The sequence below is a fragment of the Sorex fumeus genome, unplaced genomic scaffold, assembly GCF_029834395.1.
Source record: "Sorex fumeus unplaced genomic scaffold, SorFum_2.1 ptg000169l, whole genome shotgun sequence".
NCBI classification, from domain to species: Eukaryota; Metazoa; Chordata; class Mammalia; order Eulipotyphla; family Soricidae; genus Sorex; species Sorex fumeus.
Genome location: NW_026606226.1, coordinates 1,067,520 through 1,095,197, shown reverse-complemented (window position 1 = coordinate 1,095,197; position 27,678 = coordinate 1,067,520). Strand labels below are relative to the sequence as shown.

General features: G+C 47.8%; 1 protein-coding gene across 1 annotated transcript; it reads left to right on the top strand.

Moving 5' to 3' along the window:
- Positions 1 to 428: 428 nt before the first annotated feature.
- On the top strand, positions 429 to 7,104 carry ATP5MG (ATP synthase membrane subunit g). Its single transcript, XM_056107662.1, has 3 exons — positions 429 to 623; positions 4,976 to 5,136; positions 6,911 to 7,104. The coding sequence occupies exons 1-3, from the start codon at positions 572 to 574 to the stop codon at positions 7,007 to 7,009; spliced, it is 312 nt and encodes a 103-aa protein (XP_055963637.1). The 5' UTR covers positions 429 to 571; the 3' UTR covers positions 7,010 to 7,104.
- Positions 7,105 to 27,678: the final 20,574 nt, after the last annotated feature.

Genomic DNA, 27,678 nt, shown 5'->3' with positions numbered 1-27,678 from the left:
AGGAGAACCAGGGATTACAAACGATCAGCGAGAAAAGGGCAAAGGGCAGAGACAGGTGAGGCGCCGCCCTGTCCTTCACTTGACATGTCTAGCCTAGAATAGACTCGGTCTTTACCGGACGATCGTATTTGCCTAGAAAAATCTCAAAGAAGTCACAGCCGGGACCGCCCAGGTTCCCCGGGGACCGACAAGAAGACCTTGGAGGTCGGCAAGGCAGCAAACTGCGCACAAGGCTCACGGCGCATGCGCCTCGGCTTTCAAGCGCCGGCCTCGCGGGCGGCCGAGGGGCTGCCCCGAGAACTGCCTGTTTCCCTGTGGACACCCACGGGTCCCTCTGTGTGCTCTGAGACCACCTCTTCGCATCCACTCTCTCCTCGGTGACTGCAGAGAGCGATATGACTACAAGAAACACAAGAGTTCCTGGAAAGATGGGCGGACCCCGAAAAAAATTGGAGCAGGCGCGGAAAGTGGAGGCCTGACCTTGCCCGCGGGCCGGGGTCCTGCGGAGGGGTCCTTCCGGGGGTGACTTTCAGCCGGCCGAGCTGGGCGACGGAGGCTCCGTGCTGGCACCATGGCCCAGTTCGTGCGCAACCTCACGGAGAAGGCCCCGGCGCTCATCAGCGGTGAGCGGGGCGCGCGGGAGGGCGCAGGGGAGGGCGGCGCGGCGGGGCGCCGTGCGCGGGGCCGAGCGGGAGGCCGGCGGAGGCCGGTCTGGCCTGGCCTGCTCTGGGTCTCTCCGTCCTCCCCGGAGGTGGTGCATCCGCCCCGCGGTGGCGGGGCCCCGGAGCGCAGCGTTTGGCTCGGGGACGTCCCTGGAGCTGCTCGGGAAGCGGACCACCTCCGAGCCGGGCCCTGTGCTTTCCATCATCCCCCCCCCCCCAGCCCCGAGAGTGCGGCTGGAGGTGAGCCTGACCTTCAGGGTCGCGTGACCCGGCCCCAGAAAGCATCGAAAGGAGGGGGACGCCCTCCGCGGTCACCAGTGTTATCCCCCTGCTCGGGACTGCTTGTTTCAATCCGTTTGTTTTTTGGAAAAGAAAAGCCAGAGCCGCCCCGCTAGACCGCGCTGTGCTTCCGCCCCGAGTGGGCCCGGACAGTGACGGTCTTTCGGTGGTCTGCTGGGCCGTCAAGCTGTTCGTGGCATTTCTGAAAATGACGCGCCCGGGGGCGTCTTTGTTGGGGATGCAGGTTTCTGGGGCGATTAGGCTTGGCCTTTCTTTAAGGCTTTGGCTGGAATCGAAGCGTGAAGGGGGATTGGAGAGGATGGGGGTGGGGAGCGCACCCGGCGGTGTTCAGGGGCTGCATCTGGCTCCGTGCTCGGGAGTGACCCCTGGCGGTGCCCAGGGGCCTTACGTGGTGCAGGGATTCGAACAGGGATGCAGCTGCAGCCGCCTGCATCAATATCTAAACAGTGAGTTATTGAAGGTTACCAGAGTACCAGATACAAGAAGTGCTTGATTCAGGCCGAAGCAGTAGAACAGTCGGTACTTGCCTTGTATGCGGAGGAGCAGGGTTCCATTCCCAGCATCCCATGCGCCCACCACCCCTGCCCCAGCACCACCAGGAGTAATTCCTGCACAGAACTAGGAATAACTCCTGAGCATCGCTGGATGTGACCCAACCCCCTTCCCCCCCAAAAAAAATTTTTTTTAATTTGATTCTCCTTTCTCAGAACTCTAGTCTTATCAGATCATAGTTTCCCAAAGAATTTGACTTTGCAGCAAATTCTAAAGTCATCGACATATGTTAGGAAAGTACTGTTAAATTTTAATGTAAGTAAGAAGAATAAATATCGGTGTCATCCTTTGGATGATTTGAGCCAAGTTTTGGTTTTGGTTTCTGGACCACACCTGGCTTACTCCTGGCTCTGCACTCAAGAGTTACCCCTGACAGTGCTCTGGGAACTGTATGGGATGCTGGGGGTTGAACCCAGTTGGACCATCTGCAAGGCAAGTACCCTGCCCTCTGTACTATCATTCCAGTCCCACCCCACTACCCTTTTTTTTTATCAAGTAGATTATTACCCTGGTGTGGCTCTCACATCTTTCAGATGGTGCGTATTTTGAGAGTAAGGTGGTCACCTTTTCAGAAGTACTTCCCTGCCCCTGCACACAAGGAAAATCTTACAGAGATAAAGATGGGGTTTTTTTGTTTGGGGACTACCAAGGACCAAACCCAAGACCTCACACATGAGACGGATGTGTCATATCACTAAGTCACATTCCCAGCCCTGGAAATTATATTTTGTCATCGGACTTTCCAAGAAGGATCATTTCTTTTCCTGTTAACCTCCTCTTCACTGAATTTGAGGATTTCTTTGGAGTTCACCAGGTAGGGGCCGGTCTTCATAGTGTGCTGTGGGCCAGTCTCCAGTTTTCCGCACCCTGTTATCTCTGTGGGATTTGTCTGGACACCCCATAAAGCTGTTCCCTGATCTGGATGTGTCTGTTTTCCCCATGATTCAGCAGAAACTAGAGTTTCGAGAAAGCCTGTTTCAGAGTGGCAGTGCTACCCTTATCTCATACGGGTATTGTATGTGCAGAGTTTAGGTGGCATCCTAGTGAGAACTTCATCACTTGGTTAAGATAGTGTTCTCCGGGTTTCCCATGGTAGACCTATTTTCCACTTTCCATACTTGATTCTGGGCTGGAGGCAGCATAGGAAGGAAGGAGTATCTACACATCCTTGTCTCCTTCCTGTTGATTCAGTTATTTATTGTGTGGACTCACTTGTACTTTTATTTCTTATCCCTGCTACCCCTAAGTATGTTGTTAATTTTTCTTGATCGAATTCTGCCTCCCTTGGCCATTGAGAACTTTTTGGCTTTGCACCTCTGATGTTCTTCCTTAACATTCTAGCTATGAAATAACTTAGACTTAACTGCTGTATCTCACTGCCATGGTCTTGGATTCCACCATTTGTCCAAGAGTTCCTGCCACTAGACATGGTGTTTCATCTGATCACTAGCTATGTTTCCTTCTGTGCCATATCAGTGTGGGGAGAGAGAGAGAGTCCCATACTTATGCATGCACCTGTGATTGTTCAGATGTGTGTTAAATTAAAAGAGTGAATATGAATGCCTCCAATTCTTTCTGTTTTGTTTTGTTTGGGAGCCACACCTGGCAGTGCTCAAGGCTTACTCCTAACTCTGTGCTCAGTCTCTCCAACCCCTGTTTTTTTTTTTCTTCTAAGGGTCAGGTAATCTGGAGCTGGGGCGATAGTACAATAAAGGCACTTGCACGTGACTGACCCAGGTACAGTCCCCATCATCCCATGTGGGATGAACCTCTAGGAGCAGTTCCTGAGTGCCGAGACAGGAGTTAATCCCTGAGCATCTCTGGGTGTGCCCACCACCACCACCAAAAAAAAGATGATCTGTGTATTGACCATAATATTTTTTGCATGCCATCTTTTATTCCCCATTGGCTGATCATTGGTTCACAATATATGTCATGTTATATAGGGTTTAGCTTCACATCTTCATGATTGTCAACAGTCCCACTGGTAAGAAGGCCCTCCTCCACTTCCCTCCATCTGCCCCCATCACCCTTTAGTAACCATCTGAGTTTTCGCTGTTTGACGGTAATTTTTGACACTCTTCACTGGCTATTATGCAAGACTTTGTACTTTCGATAACTCTTGTCTTACTGGAACTGGCAGTTTTGTTTACAACTATCTAGGAGCTGCCGAAAGATTTACCCAGGGCAAAGCACAGAGGATGTTGGCCACTAGAGTCACATTACAAAATCCAAGTAGTTCATAAGATAGGTGTCAAGAACCCTTGGGTGATCAAGCCTTGAGCCCTAGATGCTTCATCGGTGTGCGTGTACTTGTGCTGTTCTTGCTTTTCATGCTTTTTCTGCAGTGCCTCTTCTTCTGCAGGAATGGCTGGCAGAGGTTCCCAGCTCTCCTGCCTGTTAAATCTATTTTACTAAAGTAGTAAATACCTTGAAGAACTTAAGCTTAAGTATGTTAGGGTTTGTCTGCCCTGAACGATATAGATAGGTTGTTTTGTTTTATTGTGGTCTTTTTTTGTTTGTTGTTTTGTTTTTTAAGGAGTAGCAGATGTCTGTGTTTCAGTTAGCAAAACCCCGATTCCCTGCCCTTACTGACAAGGATACCAGAACTGAGTACCAATATATTAACTGAGTACTGACAATATTGTGTCAAGTTTGAATCCTTCCACTGTGCCAGGAAGCGAACCCAGGGCCTCAGGATGCTTTGTGTTGCTTTTGTCTTGGTACCACCCCTTGGTGCTCTGGGCTTCCCAGAACCTGCTCCGGGGAGAGGGACAGTGCCAGGAATCGAACCCCTTACTCCACTGTGTAACTGTGTCAGCTGTTTCTTAGTCCTTGTCTCTCCCCAACTTCCTGGCTCTTCCTGGCTCTTAGACCCACTTGACATGGCTCTTTTCCTCCCCTTTTCTGCACCTCTTCCAGCCAGATTTCTTTTCCTTTTGTGTGCGTGTTTTAGTTTAGTTTTGTTTCTTGAGCTACACGCAACGGTGTTCAGGGGTCACTCCTGGCAGGGCTCAAGGGACCAGATGGGGTGCCGGGGATTGACCTCGGGTTAGCTGCATGCAAGGCAGGTGCTCTGCCCGCTGTACTGTCACTCTAGTCCTGACCCAGATTTTCTTACTTCATTCCAAGTACATCATTTTCTTCAGTAGTATTACAGTTCTCTAGATTGGCCCCGCATAGGTGAGGTTACCAGTCTGAGCCGGTCACTAGTGGGAAGTCTGGGCTTAATCAGATGTGCTCGGTGCTGCTGCCTGATTGAACCGCCCTGTGGCACAGGTGTTTTGCATCCTTAAAAGGCTCGTGTTTCCAGGGAGCCACTCTGACTTTTCACACCAACGCACATTTGGTACAAACAGTGAATGAATGTGATGCATGAATAAATATTTGCGTCCAGCCCACACATCTGCTTCTTTGGGTCTCCAGTGAGTTCATCCTGGTTGTTTTGTTTTGTTCTGCAGCTGCTGTGACGTACTCGAAGCCTCGATTTGCCACATTTCTCCAGTATGCCAAGGTTGAGCTGATTCCTCCAACCCCCGCTGAGATTCCAACAGCTATTCAAAGCTTGAAAAAAATAATCAACAGTGCTAAGACAGGGAGCTTCAGGCATCTCACAGTGAAGGTAACTATGGGCGGCGTGGAAACGTGTGTCCATGACAGAAAATGTCTTCCCTGGGGATTGTTCTGATTGCTTGATTAATCTAGTATTTTTTCAGTGAGGCTAAAACCAGCATAATGAGAGATTATCTCTTGGCTGACTGAGAAAGATAACTTACCTTTCTAATTTTGTCATCTGACCTGAAATAATTGGGCTGCATTATGTCTTTTTTTTTTCATTGTCTATTAATGTTAAACAAAGAAGTGAGCAATTTTAGCGCTTTTTTTTCCCTTTCCTATTTGGTTTATAGAATAGAAAGATTTACTCAACAGTCTACTTTTTTCCCCTCCACTATATGTAGTCTTGGAATGCTCCTCTCATTCCTACACAAAGATCTCTTGAACTGTGTCACAATTAGGTAGCCAACACTCATCTGGAAGATAAAAATATCCAAACCTCACAAGCATACAGTATCATGTGAGATCATTGACAATGAGCATTATAACTTGCATTTTTGTTGTTATTGTTGGGTTTTGTTTTTTGTAGTCAGCTTGCTTGATCCAAACACACTACAAAAACTCATACTAGATTTCTGCTGGTTTCGGAACCTGCATCCTAGAAAATCTGGATCCCAATTTCGTTGTAGGGAAGGTATTTATTTTAGGCAACAGGTGAATGAAACTGCTTTCTGGAACCATTTTTTGCTTTGGGGCAATAAAACATTGGTCTGTAAAACTAGGAGCTGCTAATGCTTGAAAAGAGTAAAATCAAATAATAAATGAATCCAGATGATGGCAACAGGGCAAAAAAAGCCTTCTCTGCTTTGACCAACAGAGTCTGTTGCGAGTCTGGCCTCCCAGTAACCGTCCTTCCCTGTGAATGCCTGTCTAACTGTGTCGCTCTTTCCAGGATGTGGGTTGTTTTAGGGCTCATAAAGTCCCTCATAAACGAGTAATGAAAGGGTTAAGTCGATTCAGGTCTTTAAAGATGCTCTCAAAGAATTTACATGCTCTGAACCTCTTGCCTTCCATGATTTAAAGTTCAAAGTTAACATCAGTAATGCTTGATTTGACTACAAGTGCTCACTGATTTGAGTAACATCCTTAATAGAATCTCTGTCTTTTAATCCTAGAAAAGAACAGCTTTACATGCTAAAAGTAGTCTATAGACCAAACATGATTGCCACTCAATGCCTCTCTTGCAAAACACAGTACCCAAAAGAAGAGAGAGAGAACAAGGGGGAATGCCCTGCCACAGAGGCAGGGTGGGACGGGGGGGATGGGGGGTGGGGGGGATGCTGGGACCCGTGGTGGTGGAGGATGGGCACTGGTGGAGGGATGGGTACTTGATCATTGTATAACTGAAACCCAAGCACAAAAATTTATAAGTCTATAACTGTATCTCATGGTGTTTCACTAATAAAAAATTTTTTTAAAAAAAGAATAGCTTTAAATGTATAAGAAGACGTTTTTCAGTGCTTTTTTTTATGTAATATTTAATATCCGTGCTCCAGTTCAAATTAAAGTGTATGGCTTTCTCATATAAAGTATATTAACATGGTTTAAAATTAAGTAGATTTAAGAGCAAAATGTGACATAATTGTTAGAAGAACCTAGCATTTGAAAAGTATTTTCACTTTTATACTTTTATGAGTATATTCCTGAATATGGACGTTTTTATTGACATAATTGTCATGTGTTATTGGTTTCAAGTCTACTGCATAATGATTCAGTATTTGTCCATGCGGCAAAATCATCCCACAAGTCTACTTATCATATGACTTGCTGCTTTTTTTCAGGAAGCTTTGCTGAATGGTTTGGTGGCCACAGAGGTGTGGATGTGGTTCTACGTCGGAGAGATCATTGGGAAGCGTGGCCTTATTGGCTATGATGTCTGAAGACCAATGAACAGCTGGTTCACTTGAGTGTTGTTGGATCATGTGTGTTCAGACTGATATTTGAATAAAATAACGTCAAATCGGTGTTCTCTCTATCAGGCACTACATGGAATCTGTCTAAAATGGGTCGAATTTTTCACTTTGTGTGTGTGGTTTGGAGGCCACCTCCAAGCAGTATTTGGGGGCTCCTTCCAGCTCTTTGCTCTACCAAAGATGGCTTGGGGGAGCCATGCGGGGCATTGTCCCTGGTCCCTATGTGTCAATCTCTCTCCAGTCCTGTGTAGGTCAAGGTGCGTGACCCCACTTAGCCTGAAGCTGGAGAAGATGTGTCTGTGTATATAAATCCAGAACATGAACATGTACATAGGAGGATACTATATTAACTGGAAGATTTGACATATATAGGGGGGCTTGTATTTTGGGGTCATCTTTCTGTTTTCGGTCCCTACTCAGGGACCATTCTTGGCAGGACTCAGGGTTCTGCATTAAACCCAGGTCAGCCCAGGTCAGTAAGTTAAAGGCTATTAACTTACTCTGTACTGCCTCTTTGGCCCTGATATATTAGTCTTGTTTCCAGAAAAGTAGGAGGGATCCTTAAGAAAACTAGAACTTGAACTCGAGCAAATGCTGCAACATATGGGAGCCCCAGGCATCATCCCTGGCACCCCACCGTCCCTGGAGCACCAGCAGGTGTGACTCCTGGTCACAAACTCAACCTTCCTTCCCATGCCCACCCGCCTCCCCAAAAGAAAAGAAACGCAATTTGCCGCTTTGTGGATGGACCTGGGGAGTAGCACGATGAGTGGGGTTAGGAGAGGACATACAGAGTGGTCTGTCTTCCATACAAAGAAACGGGAAATGCAAATATAAGAAGCAACAGAAACAACTGGTCTAAGTAGGAAGCTGAAGCGTGGTGGGGGGAGAAGGGAGGGGACGCTAAGGCAACCCTGGTAGAGGATATGGAACGTCTTATACTCAATGAAGCCTTATATTAACAGTTTTGTAAACCACAGTGTCCAAAGTGAAGTTCTGGAGAGCAGAGGAACTCGAGAGAGTAGAATATATAGCGTCGCTTCGTGCCAGAGTGATAGCATTAAATCCTGTTGGCAATGTACGAAAATTGGAACTGTTCCTTCTTTGCTAAAATCAGAACTGGGGGACAGGGGCTGGAGCAATAGGGCGTTTGCCTTGCACGCGGCCAACCTGGGTTTGATTCCCATCGTCCCATATGTTCCCCTGAGCACTGCCAGGAGTAATACCTGAGTGCAGAGCTAGGAGTAACCTCTGTGCATCGCTGGGTGTGACCCAAAAAGCAAAAAAAAAAATGGGGAACAGAGAGATAGTACAGGGGTGCTTTGCTTGCATGTAGCAGAGCCTGGTTCGACCCCCAGAACCACAAAGGGTCCCTGAGCATTGCTGGGTATGGTCCAAACCCCACCCCCCAAAAATTAAATTTTTTAAAAAAGTTAAGTCAGAAATGTTCTTTTGATAATACCTAGATATGCGAAGTTGGGTTTTTTTTACTTGTCAACTTTAACCCCTCCAAGAGATAATAGCTCTAAGTATATATACCTTTTCTTGGGAAAGGGGGAGACAGGAGGGGAAGAGGGTTAGGGCCACATCCACTGATGGTTAGGGGCTCTTCCTAATTCTGCTTTCAGTGGTCACTTCTGGAAGTGCTTGGGGAACTGTCTAGCTTCGGGTCTGTCCTATGTCCTATGTCTAGCTTCAGGGAACTGTCTAGCTTCGGGTCTGTCCTATGTCAAACCAGCGTCTTAGGTTCTATGGTATCTCCATCATGTGTGTTTTTCATTTGGGCTTTTGGAACCATATGGTGTCTGGGAATTAACCCAGGTCAAATCATGTGCAAGGCATGTGCCCTGCCTACTGTACTAGCTCTCTGGCCCCCCAGAGGTGGCCGTTTGGTGACTGGGATTACGCCCCTGGTTGCTGGCGAGCAGATGCAAATGAGTTTTGAGGTATCCCCCAGCCCCTAAGTTGTTTTTTCCCTCATGTTCACACCAGAAACAGCTCAATATACAATTTTTTTTAAGGTTTTGAGACTACACCTGGCTCTATGCTCAGGAGTCACTCCTGGTGGTGCTTAGGGGACCATATGGGATGCCAGGGATTGAGTCCGGGGTCAGCTTCTGTGAGGCAAATAATCCAACCTGCTGTACTATTGCTCTGGCCCATAGACATGTATTGGGCTGGAGTGACATCTGGGAGGGCATTTGCTTTGTGACTGGCCAAACCAGCTTCAGTCCCCCGAATCCCATATGGTCTCCCAAGCACCACCAAGAATAATTCCTGAACATTGTCAGGTGTGACCCAAAAAGAAAAAAAAAAATCTCAGAGAGATAGAACAGTAGGTGGGGTGTTTGCCTTGCACATAGCTGACCCAAGTTCGAACCCCTGGTACCTCATTACCCCAGAGCCTGCCAGGAGTAAGCCCTGAGCACCACCACAGGTGCCCCCCCCCAAAAAAAAAAAAACAGAAAAGAGTCAAAACAAATGGAGTAAGGTACACTGGGCAGGTAGTAGAAGTTTACAGCCTGGCACATTAAAGTTTCAAAATGCACAAAAAGGTGCCAGAGAAAGGAGAGTATTGAAGTCAGCTCGTCAAATTCCTTTTATTCCATCTATGTGATTATCCCAAGGCAGAAGAGTGAGCTCATGATTTGCATGCAGGATCCTCCCCAAGCACTGCACGGTGTTACCTCAATACAAGAAACAGGAACTGAACTATCTTTCAAACAGCGAATGGAAAGCCAGTGGAGTACTCTGATAGGCAGTCCTAACTGACCCCAATTAACAGGTACTGGGCTCAAAAACAAACATAGAAATGTGCTCATGGGAGTGGTGGGTACCATGCCAGCCAGCCAAAGGGCTGGAGTCAGACTTGGCACACAGAATTCTCCTGAACAGGAAACATAGACCTGCTTACCAAAGAAAACACTCTGATACTCTAAAATACTGATAGGCAAAGGCCCTTCAGTCTTCCTAGGTCTGGAGCAATAGTCCAGAGGGGTGGGGGTGGGGGTATTTGTCTTGTACAATTCCCAGCATCCCATATGGTCCCCAAGTCCTGCCAGGAGTCATCCCCAAGCACTGCCAAGAGTAAGCCCTTAGCATCACCAGATGTGGCCCCAACAAAGATGTAAGAAAGGGAAGCTTGACGGTCGCTAGGAAACCAGCAACAATGGGTAAGAGAGTTAAAGCTGCGGGTCTGGAGCGGTAATAACACAGGCAGGGCGCTTGTCTTGCACGCAGTTGACCAAGTTCAATCCCTGTCACCCTGGTCCCCAAAGCCCACTACTGAGTATGGCCCAAAAACCAAAATAAGATTCAAAGCTGGAAGTTTTTATGGGGATTATGGCTGAAATGATTGACAGCAAAATGAGATTAAGGCAGATTGTGTTTTTTTTATTAGGGGGCCTCTTTTTTGCTTTTCATTTTCCAAAAACTCTTTTTTATGTTTGTTAGCCACACCCTGTGGTGCTCAGGGGACCACCAACCGGGACTTCTGCGTGCAATGCATGCACTCTAGACCTTCGTGGCTGCCTGGCCCTAAATTAGTTCTCTTTTGCAGCAAAACAACAAACTAGTGTCCAAGCCCTGTTCTCCATAAGCAGTTCCAAGCAGCTGTTTGTATTTATCGGTTCCCAGAAACCACACCTCTTTCCTGTTGAGATCAAACAACAGGCATCAAACCCAGGGCCTCACACACATATTAGCCAAGTGCTCCACTGCTGAGCGAGTCCCTGGCCTCTGGAAACGGAACTTCTTACGCATGAAATGCTAGTCAGGGGGCCTGAGCGATAGTGCAGTGGGGAGGACATTTACCTTGCACACAGCTGACCAGGGTTTGATCCCTGGCATCACATATGGTCCCCCAGCACTGCCAGGAGTGATTCCTGAGTGCAGAGCCAGGAGTTAAACCCTGAGCATCGCCGGATGTGACCCAAAAAAGCGAAAAAAAAAAAAAAAAGAGGGGCTGGAGAGATAGCACAGCGGGTAGGGCGTTTGCCTTGCACAAGGCCGACCCGGGTGCGATTCCCAGCATCCCATATGGTCCCCTGAGCACTGCCAGGAGTAACTCCTGAGTGCAGAGCCAGGAGTAACCCCTGTGCATTGCCAGATGTGACCCAAAAAGCAAGAAAGAAAGAAAGAAAGAAGAGAGAGAGAGAGAGAGAGAGAAAGAAAGAAAGAAAGAAAGAAAGAAAGAAAGAAAGAAAGAAAGACAGTTCTCAACCATTTGACTTGCCCTTGTTTTTGACTTGAGCTTGCTTCAGTATTTGAGTTGATACACTTGACCCCAGAGCAGTTCCTAGTCTCCCTTCTTACTCTTGGTTCCTCCATTCTGGTTCCTTTTTACCTAGCCCCCCAGGGTTCAATATCCCAGATCCTTCCTCTGTTCCTCTCTTTATCCTATTGATCTCGGCATACTCCGGTGTACTCAGCATTTCCTCCATAAGTGGTACTATGTGGTACTAGAGATTAAGCAGGGGTCAAGTGCCTTAACCCTGGTACTGTCTACCCTGGTATTATCTCTCTGGCTTCCCTCTAAGTTCTTTGTTTGTTTTGGGGCAACACCTGGCTCTGCACTTCTTGTACTATCGCTCCAGCCCGTTCCCTGTACGTTTCTTAGGGAAGGATAAGGTCTAATTCTCCGTTGTCACTCTAGCCTAGGTCATTCTCTCTCTGATCTTGTGTGTGTGTGTGTGTGTGTGTGTGTGTGTCTTTATTTGTTTTGGGGCCACACACCACCCAGCAGTGTTCAGGGGTTACTCCTGGCTCTGCACTCAGGGATCACTCCTGGTGTTCCTATGGGATGCCAGGGATTGAACCCAGGTCGGCCGCATGCAAGGCAAGCGCCCTCCCCACTGTACCATGGCCCCAGTCCCTGTCTCCCTGGCGCTAATATGTAGGTTTTCAAACAGTGAGCCAGCAAGCTCTGCTCTGAATGTTTGGTACGGAGCTGATAAACAGCGGCCTGGTGACAGTTGGCCACAGAGGGAGACGCAGGCCTGGGGGACTCATTTCCTGAAGGCCTGCTGGCTGAGGCTGCTCCGGAGCCCAGGCCTGCTGAGTCACCGCCGCACCTCAGCCTCTAACTGGAAAACAGAGATTTGGATCCTGATTACAGCCTCCTGCCCGGGTGTGCGGGGCTGCCCTGCATAGTGGACAGGAGGGAAGACTTGGGGGAGGGAAGCAGAACCTTCTGGAGACTGAAACCTGAACACGCAACTGTTCCTCCAGAGGCATCATCCAACACCCTCCCCTCTACCCTGGCCTGCGTTTCAGGATCGAAAGCCTCAGTACCACCAAAAAAGGCACATTAGGTATGAGGAGGCTTATCACATCCCACCAGCCAGAGCCATAGAACAGTGGGGCAGGCATTGGCCTTGCACGTGGCTGGTTCGATCCCCGGCATCCCATATGGTCCCCAAGCACCATCAGGAATGATTCCTAAGTACAGAGCCACCATGGGGTGTGGTCCAAAAACAAACGAAAAAGAATCACTGGTGTTACCCTGAAGGACAAGCTGGCATTGTCACCTGGATGTCGTCTCAGTCTGGGGCTCAGGAGGATAAAAATCTGAACTGAGCAAGTGAAGAAATACGGGACAGTGATAGCCAGTGAATGACAAGGTGATGGGACCGAAGTCGCAACAGTTTTAATAACCTTCAGATAGAGCGATCAAAGGGCAGCCATGGAAGCTAAGATTGGTTTGAAAATAAAGTGTCCAGGAGCCAGAGAGATAGTCCAGGGGACTGCACACAGTCAACTTGGGTTCAATTCCTGGTGTCCCATATGGTCCACCAAGCCTCACCAGGAGTGAGCCCTGAGCACAGAGGTAGGAGTAAACCCTGACCACACTCAGGTGTGTCCCCCTAAAATAATTTTAAATAAATAAAGGTGTCAGGACCAATGATACAGGGGAAAAAAATGCTCTCCTGGGGCCAGAGTAATAGAGTGGGCAGGGTGCTTGCTTTGCATGCTGCTGACCCGAGTCTATATATATATTTGGGGGGTAGGAATTGACCCACACCTATCGGTGTGCAAGGTTTACTCATGGGCTCTGTGTTCAGGGCTCACTCCTGACCATGCTCAGGACACCGTATGTGGTACAGGGATCAAACCCAGATCAGCCACATTAAGATCTTCCAGATCTTCCCCACTGTAATCTCTCTCTCTCTCTGGCCCCCAATAAAAAAGCGTTTTGAAGCCATGCCCACCCATATTATGAGAAATGCTCTTTCACCTTTGTCAGGTCTTCTGACCCCAGGGACAGTTTCCAAAGCCCGGAGAAGAAAGAGGTCTGCTCTAAAATCATGGCCCCAGGGGCTGGAGTGATAGCACAGCGGTAGGGCGTTTGCCTTGCACGCAGCCAACATGGCCGACCCAGGTTCGATTCCCAGCAACCCAAATGGTCCCCCGAGCACCGCCAGGAGTAATTTCTGAGTGCATGAGCAAGGAGTAACCCCTGAGCATCGAAAATAAAATAAAATAAAATAAAAATTATGGCCCTGGTACCACCGTACCTGAGGAACCATTTCCTCATCCCTGTGACTCCCAATTTCCCCTCCTGCACTGAGGAGAAATCCCCAGGCCAAATGGCCTTGGCTTTGGGGAAACTGAATGCGTTTGCTCTGCTCCCGCCCTGGAAGGAAGCTGCCAGAAAAGCCGAGTAGTAAACCCCTCCAAGTCTCTGCCAAGCTCTCAGGAACACAAACTCGCAGTCAAGGCCTTTTGCTTTCTTTTCTGGGCACCAGGGCCTGAACCTAGGGCCCCGACACTGAGCTGTAGCTTCCCTCCATCATCACTCTTAGCCCCTGGACCTGCTTCTTCACCTTTGTCCTTCCTCTCAGCGGCAGCGAGCTGGTGCGCAGATTGGCAGATGCACAGGCCTTAGAAGATGGAACAGGAAATGTTCCTCTCCTCACATCTCAGGGGGAAAAGAAGTGAAGTAGAACCACTTGCCCGAGGTGAGTGAGCCAGGCGGGCATGCCTGGAATGCGGCTGTGATTCTAGGATTCCGATGCTAACCACATCCTCTCCGCTCTCAGATATTTCATTCAGTTATTGTGCTGGAGGGGGCAGGGGTGGGCCAAGGCAGTGGTTGGCATTTTGTATTTTTTTAATTGTCCTTTTTTGTTGTTGTTGGTGGTGATGTTTTTTTTTTATGGGGGGGTCACACCTGGCGATGCTCAGGGGTTACTCCTGGCTTTGCACTCAGGAATTACTCCTGGCGGTGCTCAGGGGACCATTTGGGATGCTGGGAATCAAACCTGGGTCAGCCGCGTGTATGGCAAACGCTCTACCCGCTGTGCTATCACTCCAGCCCCTAATTGTCCTTTCTTAAAAGAATAGGAGCCACACCCCGTGCTGGGGTGAGGTTGGGCACCCCCGCAATGATGCTAGGCCCGAAGTATGTGGGTCTAGCATCCTATGGCACTGGTGTGGGCACACGTTGGTACATAGGATTGAACTATGACCTTCACACATGTCAGGCAGGACTCTACTGCTTAAATTGTCTCCCAAGATCCTGATTTTCACATTGTTGTAGCACTATATCACCGTCGTCCCGTTGCTCATAGATTTGCTCAAGTGGGTGCCAGTAATGTCTCATTCTTCCCTGTCGCGTTCAGAGTTAGGGGAATGAGGCCCATTATTGGTACTGTTTCTGGCATATCAAATACGCCACGGGTAGCTTGCCAGGCTCTGCTGTGCGAGATTCTACTTGTTATTCCAAGATTTCCATGTGACTTCAAGGCCACAGGTAAGGGACTCCATTTCCCATTTGAACTTAAGGATTGACTAGAACGCCCAGTGATCTGAGTTAGAACCTCAGACAGACATCACAATCTTCCCTGAGTCTGAAGCAGTAGGATTGACTCTTCATGGAGAGGCCTCTGCACAGAAAAGAGAATATGAGTTAGAAAGGAGGGGCCAGAGAGGTAGTAGAGTGGGTAGGGCACTTGCCTCGCATGCAGCTGACCCTGGTACAATTCCTGGCATCCCATATGATACCCTCAGAGTAGAAAGCCCCTCAGGAACACAAATTCACAGTGAAGGCCTTTTGTTTTCTTTTCTGGGTACTGGGGCCTAAACCGAGGGCCCCTCCATTGAAGACCAGGCCCTGGCACTGAGCCACAGCAGGTAGGAGACAAGGCCTTGCCACTGAGCTGCTCAGGCACTCCTGAGCACCACCAGGAGTAATTTCTGAGTGCAGATCCAGGAGTAACCTCTGGGCATCACTGGGTGTGGCCCAAAATACAAAAAAGAAAAAAACAAACTTTAAGAGGAGAGACTCATGGGGGAGAAATAGTACAAGGTTAAGCCACTTGCCTTATACGCCACTGAACCTGGTTCAACACCCCCAGACCACATTTGATTCCACAAGCACTGCCAGAAGTCACTATTGAGCACAGGAATAACTTCTGAGCAACACCAGGTGTGGCTTAAAACCCCCCAAATAAATAAAATTTAAAATGAAAAGAAGGGGTTGGAGTGATAATACAGTGGGGAGGGCATTTTCCTTGCATGCAGCCAACCTGGATTCGATCCCCGGCATCCCATGTGGTCCCCTGAGCAACACCTGGAGCCAGGAGTAACCTCTGAGCATCTCTGGGTGTGACACAAAAAGAAAAAAAATTAAGAATAAAATAAAAATGAAAAGAAGAAGCTAATACCTAATCCCAAATAATTCATTTTATTATTTTTGGGTGCCGGGAATCAAACATAGAGACCAGGACATGCCAAGCATGGACTCGTCCCCAGAGCAACATCAATACTCTAATCTCAAATATTTTACAAATTAAACTACTACTGGGGCCTGCTCAAGGCAATCGACGAATAACAGGATGATGAAATGAAATGAAAAATGAAACTACCTCATCTCCTAGTCTCTACCAAAGATTCAAAGATTGTCTGTTTGCTTGTTTTGTTTTGTTTTGCAGCTTCATCAATATGACCTTGGGGCGCTCCAGCGGTACTCGGGGGACCAGGTGGTGCTGGGGACAGGACGCAGGGCTCCTGCATGCAAAGCATCTTCTCAGCCTCTTCAGCCATCTCTGACCCTCTCAATTTGTTTTTTTCTTGGGGGGGGTATTTTTGGTTTGTTTGGGGCCACACCTGTTAATGCTCAGAGGTTACTCCTGGCTCTGCACTCAGAAATCATTCCTGGCGGTGCTTTGGAGACCATATGGGATCGAACCCTGGTCAGCCATTTACAAGGCAAGCGCCTTACCCATACACGATCTCTCTGGTCCCTGGCTCTCTCAATTTTACTTTTGTTTATTTATTTGTTTATCTAAAGAGATTTATTTATTTATTTTGCTTTTTTGGGGTCACACCCAGCAATGCTCAGGGGTTCTTCCTGGCTCAGCACTCAGGAATTACTCCTGGCGGTGTTTGGAGGACCATATGGGATGCCGGGGATTGAACCCCGGTCAGTCACTTGCAAGGCAAGTGCCTTACCCATGTACTATCTCTCTGGCCCTCTCAATTTTACTTTTATTTATTTATTTATCTAAAGAGCTTGCTTTGTTTATTTATTTATTTAATTTGCCTTTTAGGTCACACCCCCAGCGATGCTCAGGGGTTGCTCCTGGCTCTGCACTCAGGAATTACTCCTGGAAGTGCTTGGGGGACCATATGGGATGCTGGGGATTGAACCAAGGTTGGCCACATGCAAGGCAAATGCCCTATCTGCTGTACTATCACTCTGACCCCCTCAATTTTACTTTTAATTTCTTAGTTTATTTATTTTGGAGGCCACACCCAAGGCTGCTCAGGACTTACTCTGGTTCTGCGCTCCAGGATCTCTCCTGGAGGGGCTTGGAGAGTATGTGGTCCCAGGGATCAAACTGGGGTTTCACTGTTACATACTGTACTACTCTCCAAACCCCCTCTTTTTAAACCTAATGACAGAAGTTGATCACATCATATATATTTTAAAAAATAAACATTTCAAAAAAAAACTTTTTTAGGCTACATCTGGTGATGCTCAGTGGTTACTCCTGGCAGTATTCAGGGAACCTTATGGGATGCTGGGGATCAAATGCAGGTCAGCCTCATGCAAAGCAAGTGCCCCCAATGCTGTGCATTTTCCTTGCATGTGGCCCACCCAGATTCAATTCCTGTCATCTCATAAGGTCCTCTGAGGAACACCAGGAGTAATTTCTGAGTGTAGAGGCAGGAGTAACCCCTGAGCATCAACGGGTGTGACTCAAAAAGCACAAAAAATTTTTTCATTAAAAATAAATAAAAATGAAAAGAAAAGGTTAATACCTATTCCCAAATAATCTATTTTATTATTTGGATCTCCAGCCCCTAAATATAACTGTTAATTCAGACTTACATTTGTGTGTTAAAAATTGAGGTCTTGGGGCTGGAGAGATAGCACAGCGGGTAGGGCGTTTGCCTTGCACGCAGCCGACCCGGGTTCGATTCCCAGCATCCCATATGGTCCCCCAGCACTGTCAGGAGTGACTCCTGAGTGCAGAGCCAGGAATAACCCCTGAGCATCTCCAGGTATGACCCAAAAAGAAAAAAAAAATTAAGGTCTTAAATTTACATAATTAGAGACTAATACCCAAGGACAGTAGAAACAAGGGCCAGGAGGATTGGTCCATGGCTGGAAGCCTGCCTCAAGTGCGGGGGAAGCAGCAGTTTAGCTAGAAGAGGGACCACTATGACAATAATAGTTGGAAATGATCATTCTGGATAAGAACTGTGTGCCAAAAGTAGGTAAAGGAACAAACATGATAACTTCTCAGTATCTGTATTGCAAACTATAATGCCCAAAAGGAGAGAGAGAGAGAGAGAGAGAGAGAGAGAGAGAGAGAGAGAAGAAAAGTATCTGCCATAAAGGCAGGCTGAGGTGGAGTTGCAGGAGGGAAACTATGGACATTGGTGGTGGGAAATGTACACTGGGTGACAGAGCATTGTCTGACTAAAACCTGATCCTGAACAACTTTGTAAATGTGTATCTCATGGTCACTTAACTTTTTTTGGGGGGGTCACACCTGGCAATGCACAGGGTTTACTCATGGCTCTGCACTTAGGAGTTACTCCTGGCGGTGCTCAGGGGACCATATGGGATGCTGGGAATCGAACCCGGGTCGGCCACATACAAGGCAAATGCCCTACCCGCTGTGCTATTTCTCCAGCTCCTCATTTAACTTTTTAAAAAATAAAAAATTAAAAGAAAAGAATTGAGGTCCTTTATCCTGTTCAACTAAGGCTGTGTTCTCATAGTCTCAGCATTTTGGGTTTCTTTTCTTTACTTCAGTAATTTACCAAAAGATATACAGTGAGAACGTTTTAAGTCAAGGAATAAACAACCCAACACAATGCATGCACTGTAATAAAGATTCAAAAAATGTCCAAACAGCCTTACTCAACAGGCCTTGAAGAAAAGAACCTTTGGGAAATCTTGTAGGCGATTCAATCATGTTTGCTGGAGAGAAAATAACCAACGCTAGGTCAGAGCAATAGTACAGCGGGTAGGGTGTTTGCCTTGCACACAGCCAAACTGGGTTCAATCCTTGGCATCCCATATGATTCCCTGAGCAACCTTAGGGGTGATTCCCCAAAATCACCCAAAAAGCAAAAAAAAAAGAAAAGAAAAGAAAGAGAAAGAAAGACAGAGAGACAGAAAGAAAGAAAGAAAGGAAGGAAGGAAGGAAGGAAGGAAGGAAGGAAGGAAGGAAGGAAGGGAAAAAGGAAAGAAAGAATGAAAGAAAGAAAGAAAGAAAGAAAGAAAGAAAGAAAGAAAGAGAAAGAAAGGGAGGGAGGGAGGGAAGGAGGGAGAGAGGGAGGAAGGGAGGAAGGAAAGAAAGGAGGAAAAAAGCAAAGAAAGAAAGACAGACAGAAAGAAAGGAAGGAAGGAAAGAAGGAAAAAAGGAAAGAAAGAAAGGAAGGAAGGAAGGAAGGAAGGAAGGAAGGAAGGAAGGAAAAAAGGAAAGAAAGAAAGAATGAAAGACAGAGAAAGAAAGGGAGGGAAGGAGGGAGGGAGGAAGGAAGGGAGGAAGGAAAGAAAGAAGGAAAAAAGCAAAGAAAGAAAGACAGAAAGAAAGAAAGAAGGGAAGGAAGGAAGGAAAGAAGGAAAAAAGGAAAGGAAGGAAGGAAGGAAGGAAGGAAGGGAAAAAGGAAAGAAAGAAAGAAAGAAAGAAAGAAAGAAAGAAAGAAAGAAAGAAAGAAAGAAAGAAAAGAAAGAAAGAAAGAGAAAGGGAGGGAGGGAGGGAAGGAAGGAAAGAAAGAAGGAAAAAAAGCAAAGAAAGAAAGAAAGACAGACAGACAGGAGGAAGGAAAGAAGGAAAAAAGGAAAAAAAGAAAGGAAGGAAGGAAGGAAAGACAGACAGACAGACAGGAAAGAAAGAAAGAAAGAAAGAAAGAAAGAAAGAAAGAAAGAAAGAAAGAAAGGAAGGAAGGAAGGAAGGAAGGAAGGAAGGAAGGAAGGAAGGAAGGAAGAAGGTAACCAAGGCTGATTACTTCAAGGCCTTCTTTAAATGACAATAGATCATCCCGGGTCACTCTATCATCACTGGTGGAAATCCATCTCAGCATTCAGGAATTGGTAGCTTCCAGATCCTCAGAGAATAATCCACCATCAACAAGTTGTCCACCTTGCTGAGGGACAGCTTCCTGGAATTAAGAGGGCAGAACCTAGGTTATAATTAACTCACACTTCCTCCTCCTCTTGTACCTTGGCCATGACCTTAATCCTTACCTAGATTTTCCATCCCATCTATGGATAAAATTTTGTTCTAAATTAGATCAACTGAACCCTAGTCCTGTTAACTGCAGATAAATTGCCATGGGTGGCTGAAAGAGACCCTACACCAATTTAAGACCATTGAGTTAGACTTTAAGCATGATTCAAAAAAAAGCTAGACATCTCAGTGGGAGGATTATATGGCTCATTTTTACCCTTTTTCTCCCTGAGGAGCAAACACATTACTCGGTAATGTTAGCACTAGTGAATTTTTTCAGAGTAATTTGGAGGCAAACGAAATGATTCCAATTCTGAGAAGTGCAGTAGTGACAGTGCATGGAAGGGATAAAAAGGAGGAATAACGTGGAAGGGGCTTTGGAATTCAGCCACTTTCAGCTGCCTGGGTGTGATGTCCCGCTAAGGGAGGTAACCTGCTATCCACAGAGTTCAGCTGAGTTCCCAGGGGGGATTCCTTAGTCCTGACAGCTTCGCAAGGGATCCTAGGGTGAATGTTACAGCATCGAATCAGGTGCTTTGCAGGGGTGGTTATCGAGGTTCTAAGAGCTGGCATGTCCCCTCTCTCTCCTGCAAGACTTCCAATAAAAGAGGGAAGCCTGACCCACTCCATGGGGGCAGGGAAGGGGACTCTGCCGCTGGGTTCCTTCCTTTGGCCTCAAGTGCATCACCTTCGGATTATACCCTCACTCCTTTCTCTGGGTGTAAAAACTTTTAGGGACTTTTATTTTTGATGTACCCAGCTGTGCTCAGGGCTTATTCCGGGCTCTGTGCTACAGGTGGTTTGGGGAAACCATTTGGGGTGACAGGGATCGAGTGGGTCACTTGCATGGCACGCCTTAACCCCATACTCTCTCTCTCTCGGGCCTCATCTTAGGAACATTATTTCCCAAATTATTCTACCTTTGCTCTTATCTCCGCTCTTCTGCAATCTGCCAATCAATCTGCTTCTCTTGCCATTTGTTCTTTTATTTGTTCCACCAACATTTCTTTTCTTTTATTGTTTTGTTTGGGGGCCACACCTGGAGGTGCTCAGGGCTTACTGCTTACTTCAGAGATCATTCCTGATGGAGTTTCAGGGACCATAAGTAGTGCCAGTGACCAAACCCGGTTAGCTGCATGGAAGGCAAGCACCTTACCGGCTGGACTATCTCTCTGGCCCCTCCACAACATTTCTAACGCGTTTGTTATAAATCAAATTAAGTGACTAGGCTGCTGATGTCAAAGATGCACTACTTACCTTGTAGCCTGCTAACCTAACCCGGCTCCGATTCCAGCCCACAAATCGTCCCCCAAGCCCAGCCAGGAGGGTTCCCTGAACATGTGCGACAGCTGTTTCAGTGACAACAGACAACAGGATTTGAAGAGCTTATGGAAGATGGTAAGGAAATAGGCTAAGAAGAATTGTTTTAGAAACTAGGCAGGATCTTTTCATTTTGTTTTGTTTGGGGGGCCACACCTGGCAATTCTCAGGAGTTACTCCTGACTCTGTGCTCAGGAATCACTCCTGGTGGTACTCAGGGGACCATAAGGGATGCCCAGAACTGAACCCGTGTCAGCTGCATTCAAGGTAAATGCCCTACTCACCATACTATTGCTCTGGCCCCTGGATTGCATCTTTATTAAGCAATTTCCCCCCTTTTCATTCCAATTTCCCTTCCAGTATAGAATATCACTGCAAGTAAACTAAAAATGGAAAGGGGGTGTGAGGGAGACGGTTCAGTTGCTCAAGTATCTGCCTAGCAGTCATGAGGCCATGAGTTCGATCCCTGTTGCCACCTGCATGTGTCCAGCAAGATTCTGACAGCTCTGCTGTCTGTGATTCCCCAGAAACTGGGATTTACAACCATACCCTTCTGTGTATCAGCAGCTAAAAAGGTGTCTGAGGGCAAGAGAGCTAGTATAGGGTTGGTGGGTTGGTTGGTTGGTTGGTTGGTTGGTTGGTTTGTTCAGGGACCACATTCAGCTGTACTCAAGGCTTACTCCTGGTTCTGTGCTCAGGGGTAACTTACTCCTGGTTCTGTGCTCAGGGGTCATTCATGGTTGCACTCCGGGACCATTTGTAGTGTTGGGACTCAAACCAGGGTCGGTGACACGCAAGGCTTTACCTGTTCTACTATCTCTCCAGCCCCGAGAGTACAGGGGTTAAAGTGCTTAACTTGAACACTGTCAACTCAGGTTCAATCCTAGGCATTGCATATGGTCCCTGAAGTTCTATGAGCCTGTGTGACCCCAATCCCAGCCCCCAAAGGGAAACAAAATCCTTTCTCTTTGGAAGACAGCTGGAATGTGACTGCTTCCCACTTGCACACCTGAAGCCAAGACACCATCATCTCTCCCCTGTGCCACTACCAGAACTTCCTGCTGACCTTCCTGCGGCCCCCCGGGGCAGCCCCCCAGTCCAGCCCCAGCCCAGCAGTCAGGAGGAACATTTCCAGGACTGAGCTGTGCTTTGTGGGCTGATCTTTCACTAGAAGCTCCCCATGCTGACTCCTCTCTGTGGAGGTCCTGTGTGATCTGAACACCCCAACCCCACCATTACCTGACACCTCACTTCCTGTCACTACTCACTTACCTCCAGCCTCAATGTCCTCAATGTCCTCTCCGGGATCCCCTGATGCGCTCCACCTCCAGCCTCCACATCTGCAGCTTCAGGCTCTGTGAGGCTCTGTCCTCAGATATTTTTGGTTTTCTCTCCCTCTTCCTGCAACTCTCTCTTCATGTAGCCCCTGAACCCAATGCCCACCTAGCCGCTCCAAGTCCACTGCTCTCTTTATTCCCTTTTTTGTCTGTTTTTTTGGGGTGACACCCAGTGATGTTCAAGGGTTACTCCTGGATCTGCACTCCTGGGATGCCGGGAATCGAACCTGAGTCGGCTGCGTGCAAGGCGAGCACCCTACCTGCTGTACCATCGCTCTGGCCCTCTTTCTTCTCCTTTGCAGCCCTTGTCGCTGCTGACTTCCTGCAGCCACTGATGAAGCTACATTGCAAGCACCTCCCCAGAGCACCTCCTGTGAAGCAGAGACAAAGATAACCCAGAAACTATTCCTGCCCTGGAGAAACCCACACTTCACTGAGTCATGTCACCTAACAAGTAATTAGGATGGAACTGCACAGAGCCTGGGGCGGGAGGTGTCTGAGGCGGGGGAGACTATGGTGTGGGGCGGCAGCCGGGACCGCCTTCACTCTGGTGGTAGTTAAAAGCCCTGGAGTTCTGGGGAAACGCGAGACCTGAAAAGCGCTTGGGAGATGCCAGGATGTAAAGGAAGAAGCACAAAGACAGCAGGCAGAGAAAAAACCAGCCAGGAGGGGAGAGGAGCTGGAGAAGGGAGCACTGATGTCAGAATTTTATGTTGCTTTGATGGAACTCTTCCAATCGCCAGACTGATGCTTGCTAAGGAATAACTTCTTTTAGGGGGTCAGAGGAACTAAGGAAGTTGGGTCACAGGTGGATTGTTCAGGAGTTACTTCTGATCATTCCTGGGGGCACTTGGGGACCATATCGGGTGTTGGGGATTGAACCAAGGTCAGCCTCTTGAAAGCAAGCACCAAATGCCTCTAGATTATCTCTGACCCCACTTGTTTTTTTCTGTTTGGTTTTGGTCTGGGGCCACACCCGGCGATGCTAAGGGGTTACTCCTGGCTCTATACTCAGGGATCACTCCTGGGAGTGCTCAGCGTGGGGAACCATACAAGATGCCAGGGATCAAACCTGGGTTGACAGCATGCAAGGCAAGCAACTCTGGCCCTGGTTCCACATATCTTTTTGTTTATTATTATTGTTTTGTTTTGGGACCACACCCAGCAGCGCTCAGGGCTTACTCCAGGCTCTGCATTCCGGTGGGCTTGGGGGACCATATGATGTCCTGGGGATCAAACCTGAGTCAGCCGTATGCCAGGCAAAGCTCTACCTGCTATACTATTACTCTGGCTCCCCATATATTTTTTTTAAAAATTTGTGTGTGTTGCTAGGGGAAAAGGCAGCTCAGATAGAGAAGGGAGCACCAAATAAAGGGTGTTGGGAGGTTCCTCTCAGGATGGGAGATGCGTGATAAGAGTAGACTATAGACCGAACATGATTGCCACTCAATGTCTCTTTTGCAAACCACAGCACTCAAAAGGAGAAAGATAACAAAAGGGAATACCCTGCCACAGAGGTAGGGTGGGATGGAGGGGGAGGGGGATAGAAGGGATACTGGGATCAGTGGTGGTAGAGAATGGGCACTGGTGGAGGGATGGGTATTCTATCATTGTATAACTGAAACCCAAGCACAAAAATTTATAAGTCTACAACTGTACCTCATGGTGTTTCACTAATAAAAATTTAAGGAAAAAAATTTGTGTGTGTGTGTGTGTGTGTGTGTGTGTGTGTGTTTGGGACACCTTCAGCAGTGCTTAGGGCTTACTTCTGGTTCTTTGCTCAGGAATTATTCCTGGTGGGGCTCAAGGGATCATATGGGGTGCCTAGGATCAAACTCCAAAACCAACCACCCTAGAGACAAGCACCTTACCCATTGTACTATTTTTTTAAACCTTTTTTTGGGCAGGTATGGAGGGAAGACGCATCTAGCAGATGCTCAGGGAACCATGCGGTACTGAGGATAGAACCAGAGTGGCCACATGCAAGGCGAATGCCTTTATCCCTATACTGCCTCTCCAATCCCACAATGAACATCTTCTTATGCGTCAGCTCCTGATCTAAGAATGTTCCATCTGCTCACACATTAAACCTTATGAGAACCCTGGATTTGGGGCTGGAGAAATAATATGGGAGGTAGGGTGCTTGCTTTGCATGTGGCTGACCCGAGTTCCATCCCAGGCATTCCTTATGGTCCCCTGAGCACTTCCCAGGAGCAATTTCTGAGTGCAGAAACAGGAGTAACCCTGAGTATCACCGGCTTTCCCCCACTCTCCCCCCCCCCAAAAAAAAAACCTTGGGAAAACGAAGCACTGGTTGCGCACCATTTTACAGACTAGAAAGCAGTTGCACTTACAAAGAAACTGAAAGATTTATCAAGAACACAGACCTAAGAAATGAACTCACACAATTTGAGGGCCAGAGGGATAGTACTGTGGGTAGAGCATTTGTCTTACACACGGCCAACTCAGTTTTGATCCCTAGCATCCCATATGATCCCCATACCACCAGAAATAATTCCTGAGAGCAGAGACAGGAGTAACCCCTGAGAATTGCGGGGTGTGACTCAAAAGGGGGGGGGGGGGGGAAAGAACTCATGCAATTTGAGCTCTCCATCCTTAAATACAATACTATGCAATCTCTATACCCTTCTTCCTTTTATAGCAAATAGTAATTTTTTCCTTTGTTACAGTGCAGGGGACTTAACTCCAGGGCCACACAAGAGGCAAGAGCTCTACCATGAGCTCTTTGCCCCAGCCTGAAGATTTTGCTGTTTCTGTGTTTTGGGCCATACCAGCAGTTTTCAGGGCTTATTTCTGACTCTCTGCCTAGAGATCACTCCTGGTGGGTCTCCGGGAAACATAGGATGCTGAGGATGGAGCCCAGGTCAGCTGCATGCAAGGCAAGCACCCTACCTGCTGTCCCATCATCTCTCCAACTCTCTAAATAGAAATTAGTGGAGGGAGGGTGGCAGTGAGTTTGTGTGACACCCAATGGCGTTGGGGGACCAGGTGGGTATAATGGGATTGAAGCAGGGTCAGCTGCATGCAAAGCAGGCACCTTAATTAGCCCTTGACTACGGGTCCAGAATGAAGACTATTACTATTGATTTATTTTTACCTACAAAGGGCCAGGTACTGTTTTAGGCTCTGGGCATGGAGCAGCACAGCCCACAGAGTGCCTCCCTTTCCTCCCATCCCCAATTCTTGTCCTTGCCCCTAGCGAGGGAGCTGACATCAAGTGAGGTCTCCAGCTGCGTGAGAATAGGCTCACACTGGAAAATGAAGGAGGAGAAGATGTATCCAGTGAAAAGGGGTGACTCCCCAAGGAGGTGACATTTAAGCAGAGAGCTGGAGGAAGTAAGAGAGGGAGCCAAGAGGAAGAACAGAACGCTGCAGGCAAAGGGACAGCGAGAGTGAGAGAGTGAAGGCTGGCGTGTGTGCTAGGCTTGTTCCAAGAACTGCAGACAGGGTCAGCAGGAACACCAGCACCCAGGGAGCTGGAGGCAGGGGAGGTCACGGAGATGGAGAGGGCTGGGGAATGGACTCAACAGACTTTGCATGCCAGAGGCCAGGGCTTGATCCTCAGCTCCGTATGGTTCTCCAATCACCCCTGGGAGTGATCCTCAAGCACTGAACCAGAAGTTGCTCCAGCCCCGTTTCTGCTATGTTTGATCCTGATCACAGTTCCTATTTCAGACTCCCTCCTTTGGCTTCTGGCTGCCCTCTTTCTTTCCTTCTTTCTTTCTTTCTTTCTTTCTTTCTTTCTTTCTTTCTTTCTTTCTTCCTTCCTTTCTTTCTAATGTAGGAGTAGTACTGCACTGTAGCACTATCCTCCCGTTGCTCATCGATTTGCTTGAGCAGGCACCAGTAACGTCTCCATTGTGAGATTTGTTACTGTTTTTGGCATATGGAATACATCATGGGGAGTTTGCCAGGCTCTGCCATGTGGGTGGGATACTCTTGGTAGCTTGCTGGGCTTTCCAAGAGGGACGGAGGAATCGAACCCCAGTTGGACACGTGCAAGGCCAATGCCTACCCGCTGTGCTATCGTTCCAGTCCAATGTAGGAGTACTACTATTTATTCAGTCATTGATTAAGCTGATTGAATTGGGCGTGAACTCCACATTACTTTTTTTAATTCAGAATGTTAATTTTATTTATTATTATTATTATTATTTTAATTATCATGAGATACAGTTACAAAGCTTTCCTGTTTGAGTTTCAGTCATACAATGATCTATTGTCCAACCCTCTACCAGTGCACATCTTCCACCACCAAGGTCTCCAGTATCTCCCACATTCCACCCCTCCCCCTGCGTCCATGGCCCGGCTGCCCCCTTTCACCTGAGGATCCCTCCTGGCAGGCTTGGGGGACCATACGCAGTGCTGGGGATCGAACCCCAGTCACCCACATGCAAGGTATGCACTCTACCGACTCCAGCCTGCTTTTCATTTGGGAGTGGAGGGTGGGTTCAGGGTTACTCCCGGCTCTATGCTTAGAAGATGTACTGAGGGGGACTGGACCTGGGACACCCACATGCAAACTGTGGGTTCAGCCCTTTGCATCTCCTTAGCCTTTCTGGGTCTATTCTTCTTTTTTGGGGTGGAGGGGCGGGTCTACACCCAGCAATGCTTAGGGGTATCTCTTGGCTCTGTATTCAGGAATCACTTTTGGCAGTGCTCAGAAGACCATATGGGATGCTGGGTATCAAATCCAGGTCGACTGTGTGCAAGGCAAGTGCCCTACCCGCTGTACTATTGGTCTTCTGGATATATTTTTGATCCATTGCCTTCGAGTGCTGGACACACACCTTCCCCCTCACCCTTGCCTTAACTGTGTTTGTAGAGGTGCCTAAGGATTATTCATCTGTGGCTGTGGTGTATTGGAGATCTCAGGCTGCTGAGATGCTGAGATTTCAAAAGACAGGACTACTATCCGGATCCCTGCTGAGCGGAACAAGCCAGGCGGAGGATGAGTACCCGAGGGCCTCACGGCTCTGTGGTAAAGGGGAGAAACAGAAGAAGGGCTTGACCACATTAATAACAAACCTGGGCACTGAATCCCACAACTGAGAATACAGGTTAGAGTTGGGAGTGGTGGGGAGGGCAGGGGCTGACCCAGAGGAACACAAGAACTTGGCAGTCTTGGACTCTTTGGGGAAGGGGGGGTGAGGTGACCATGCGCACCAAGACCATGAATGTTAGAACTGGGAGCCGGAGCCATAGGACGGTGGGAAGGGTGTTTGCCTTGCACACAGCAGACCAGGTTCAATCCCCCACGTCCCAT

What these genes read in the sequence shown, in the direction of transcription:
- ATP5MG (XM_056107662.1), top strand. Translation starts at nt 572, where the DNA reads ATGGCCCAGTTCGTGCGCAACCTCACGGAGAAGGCCCCGGCGCTCATC. An exon ending in GGCCCCGGCGCTCATCAGCG is followed by an intron (nt 624 to 4,975) that starts GTGAGCGGGGCG and finishes TTTGTTCTGCAG; the next exon opens with CTGCTGTGACGTACTCGAAG. An exon ending in TCAGGCATCTCACAGTGAAG is followed by an intron (nt 5,137 to 6,910) that starts GTAACTATGGGC and finishes GCTTTTTTTCAG; the next exon opens with GAAGCTTTGCTGAATGGTTT.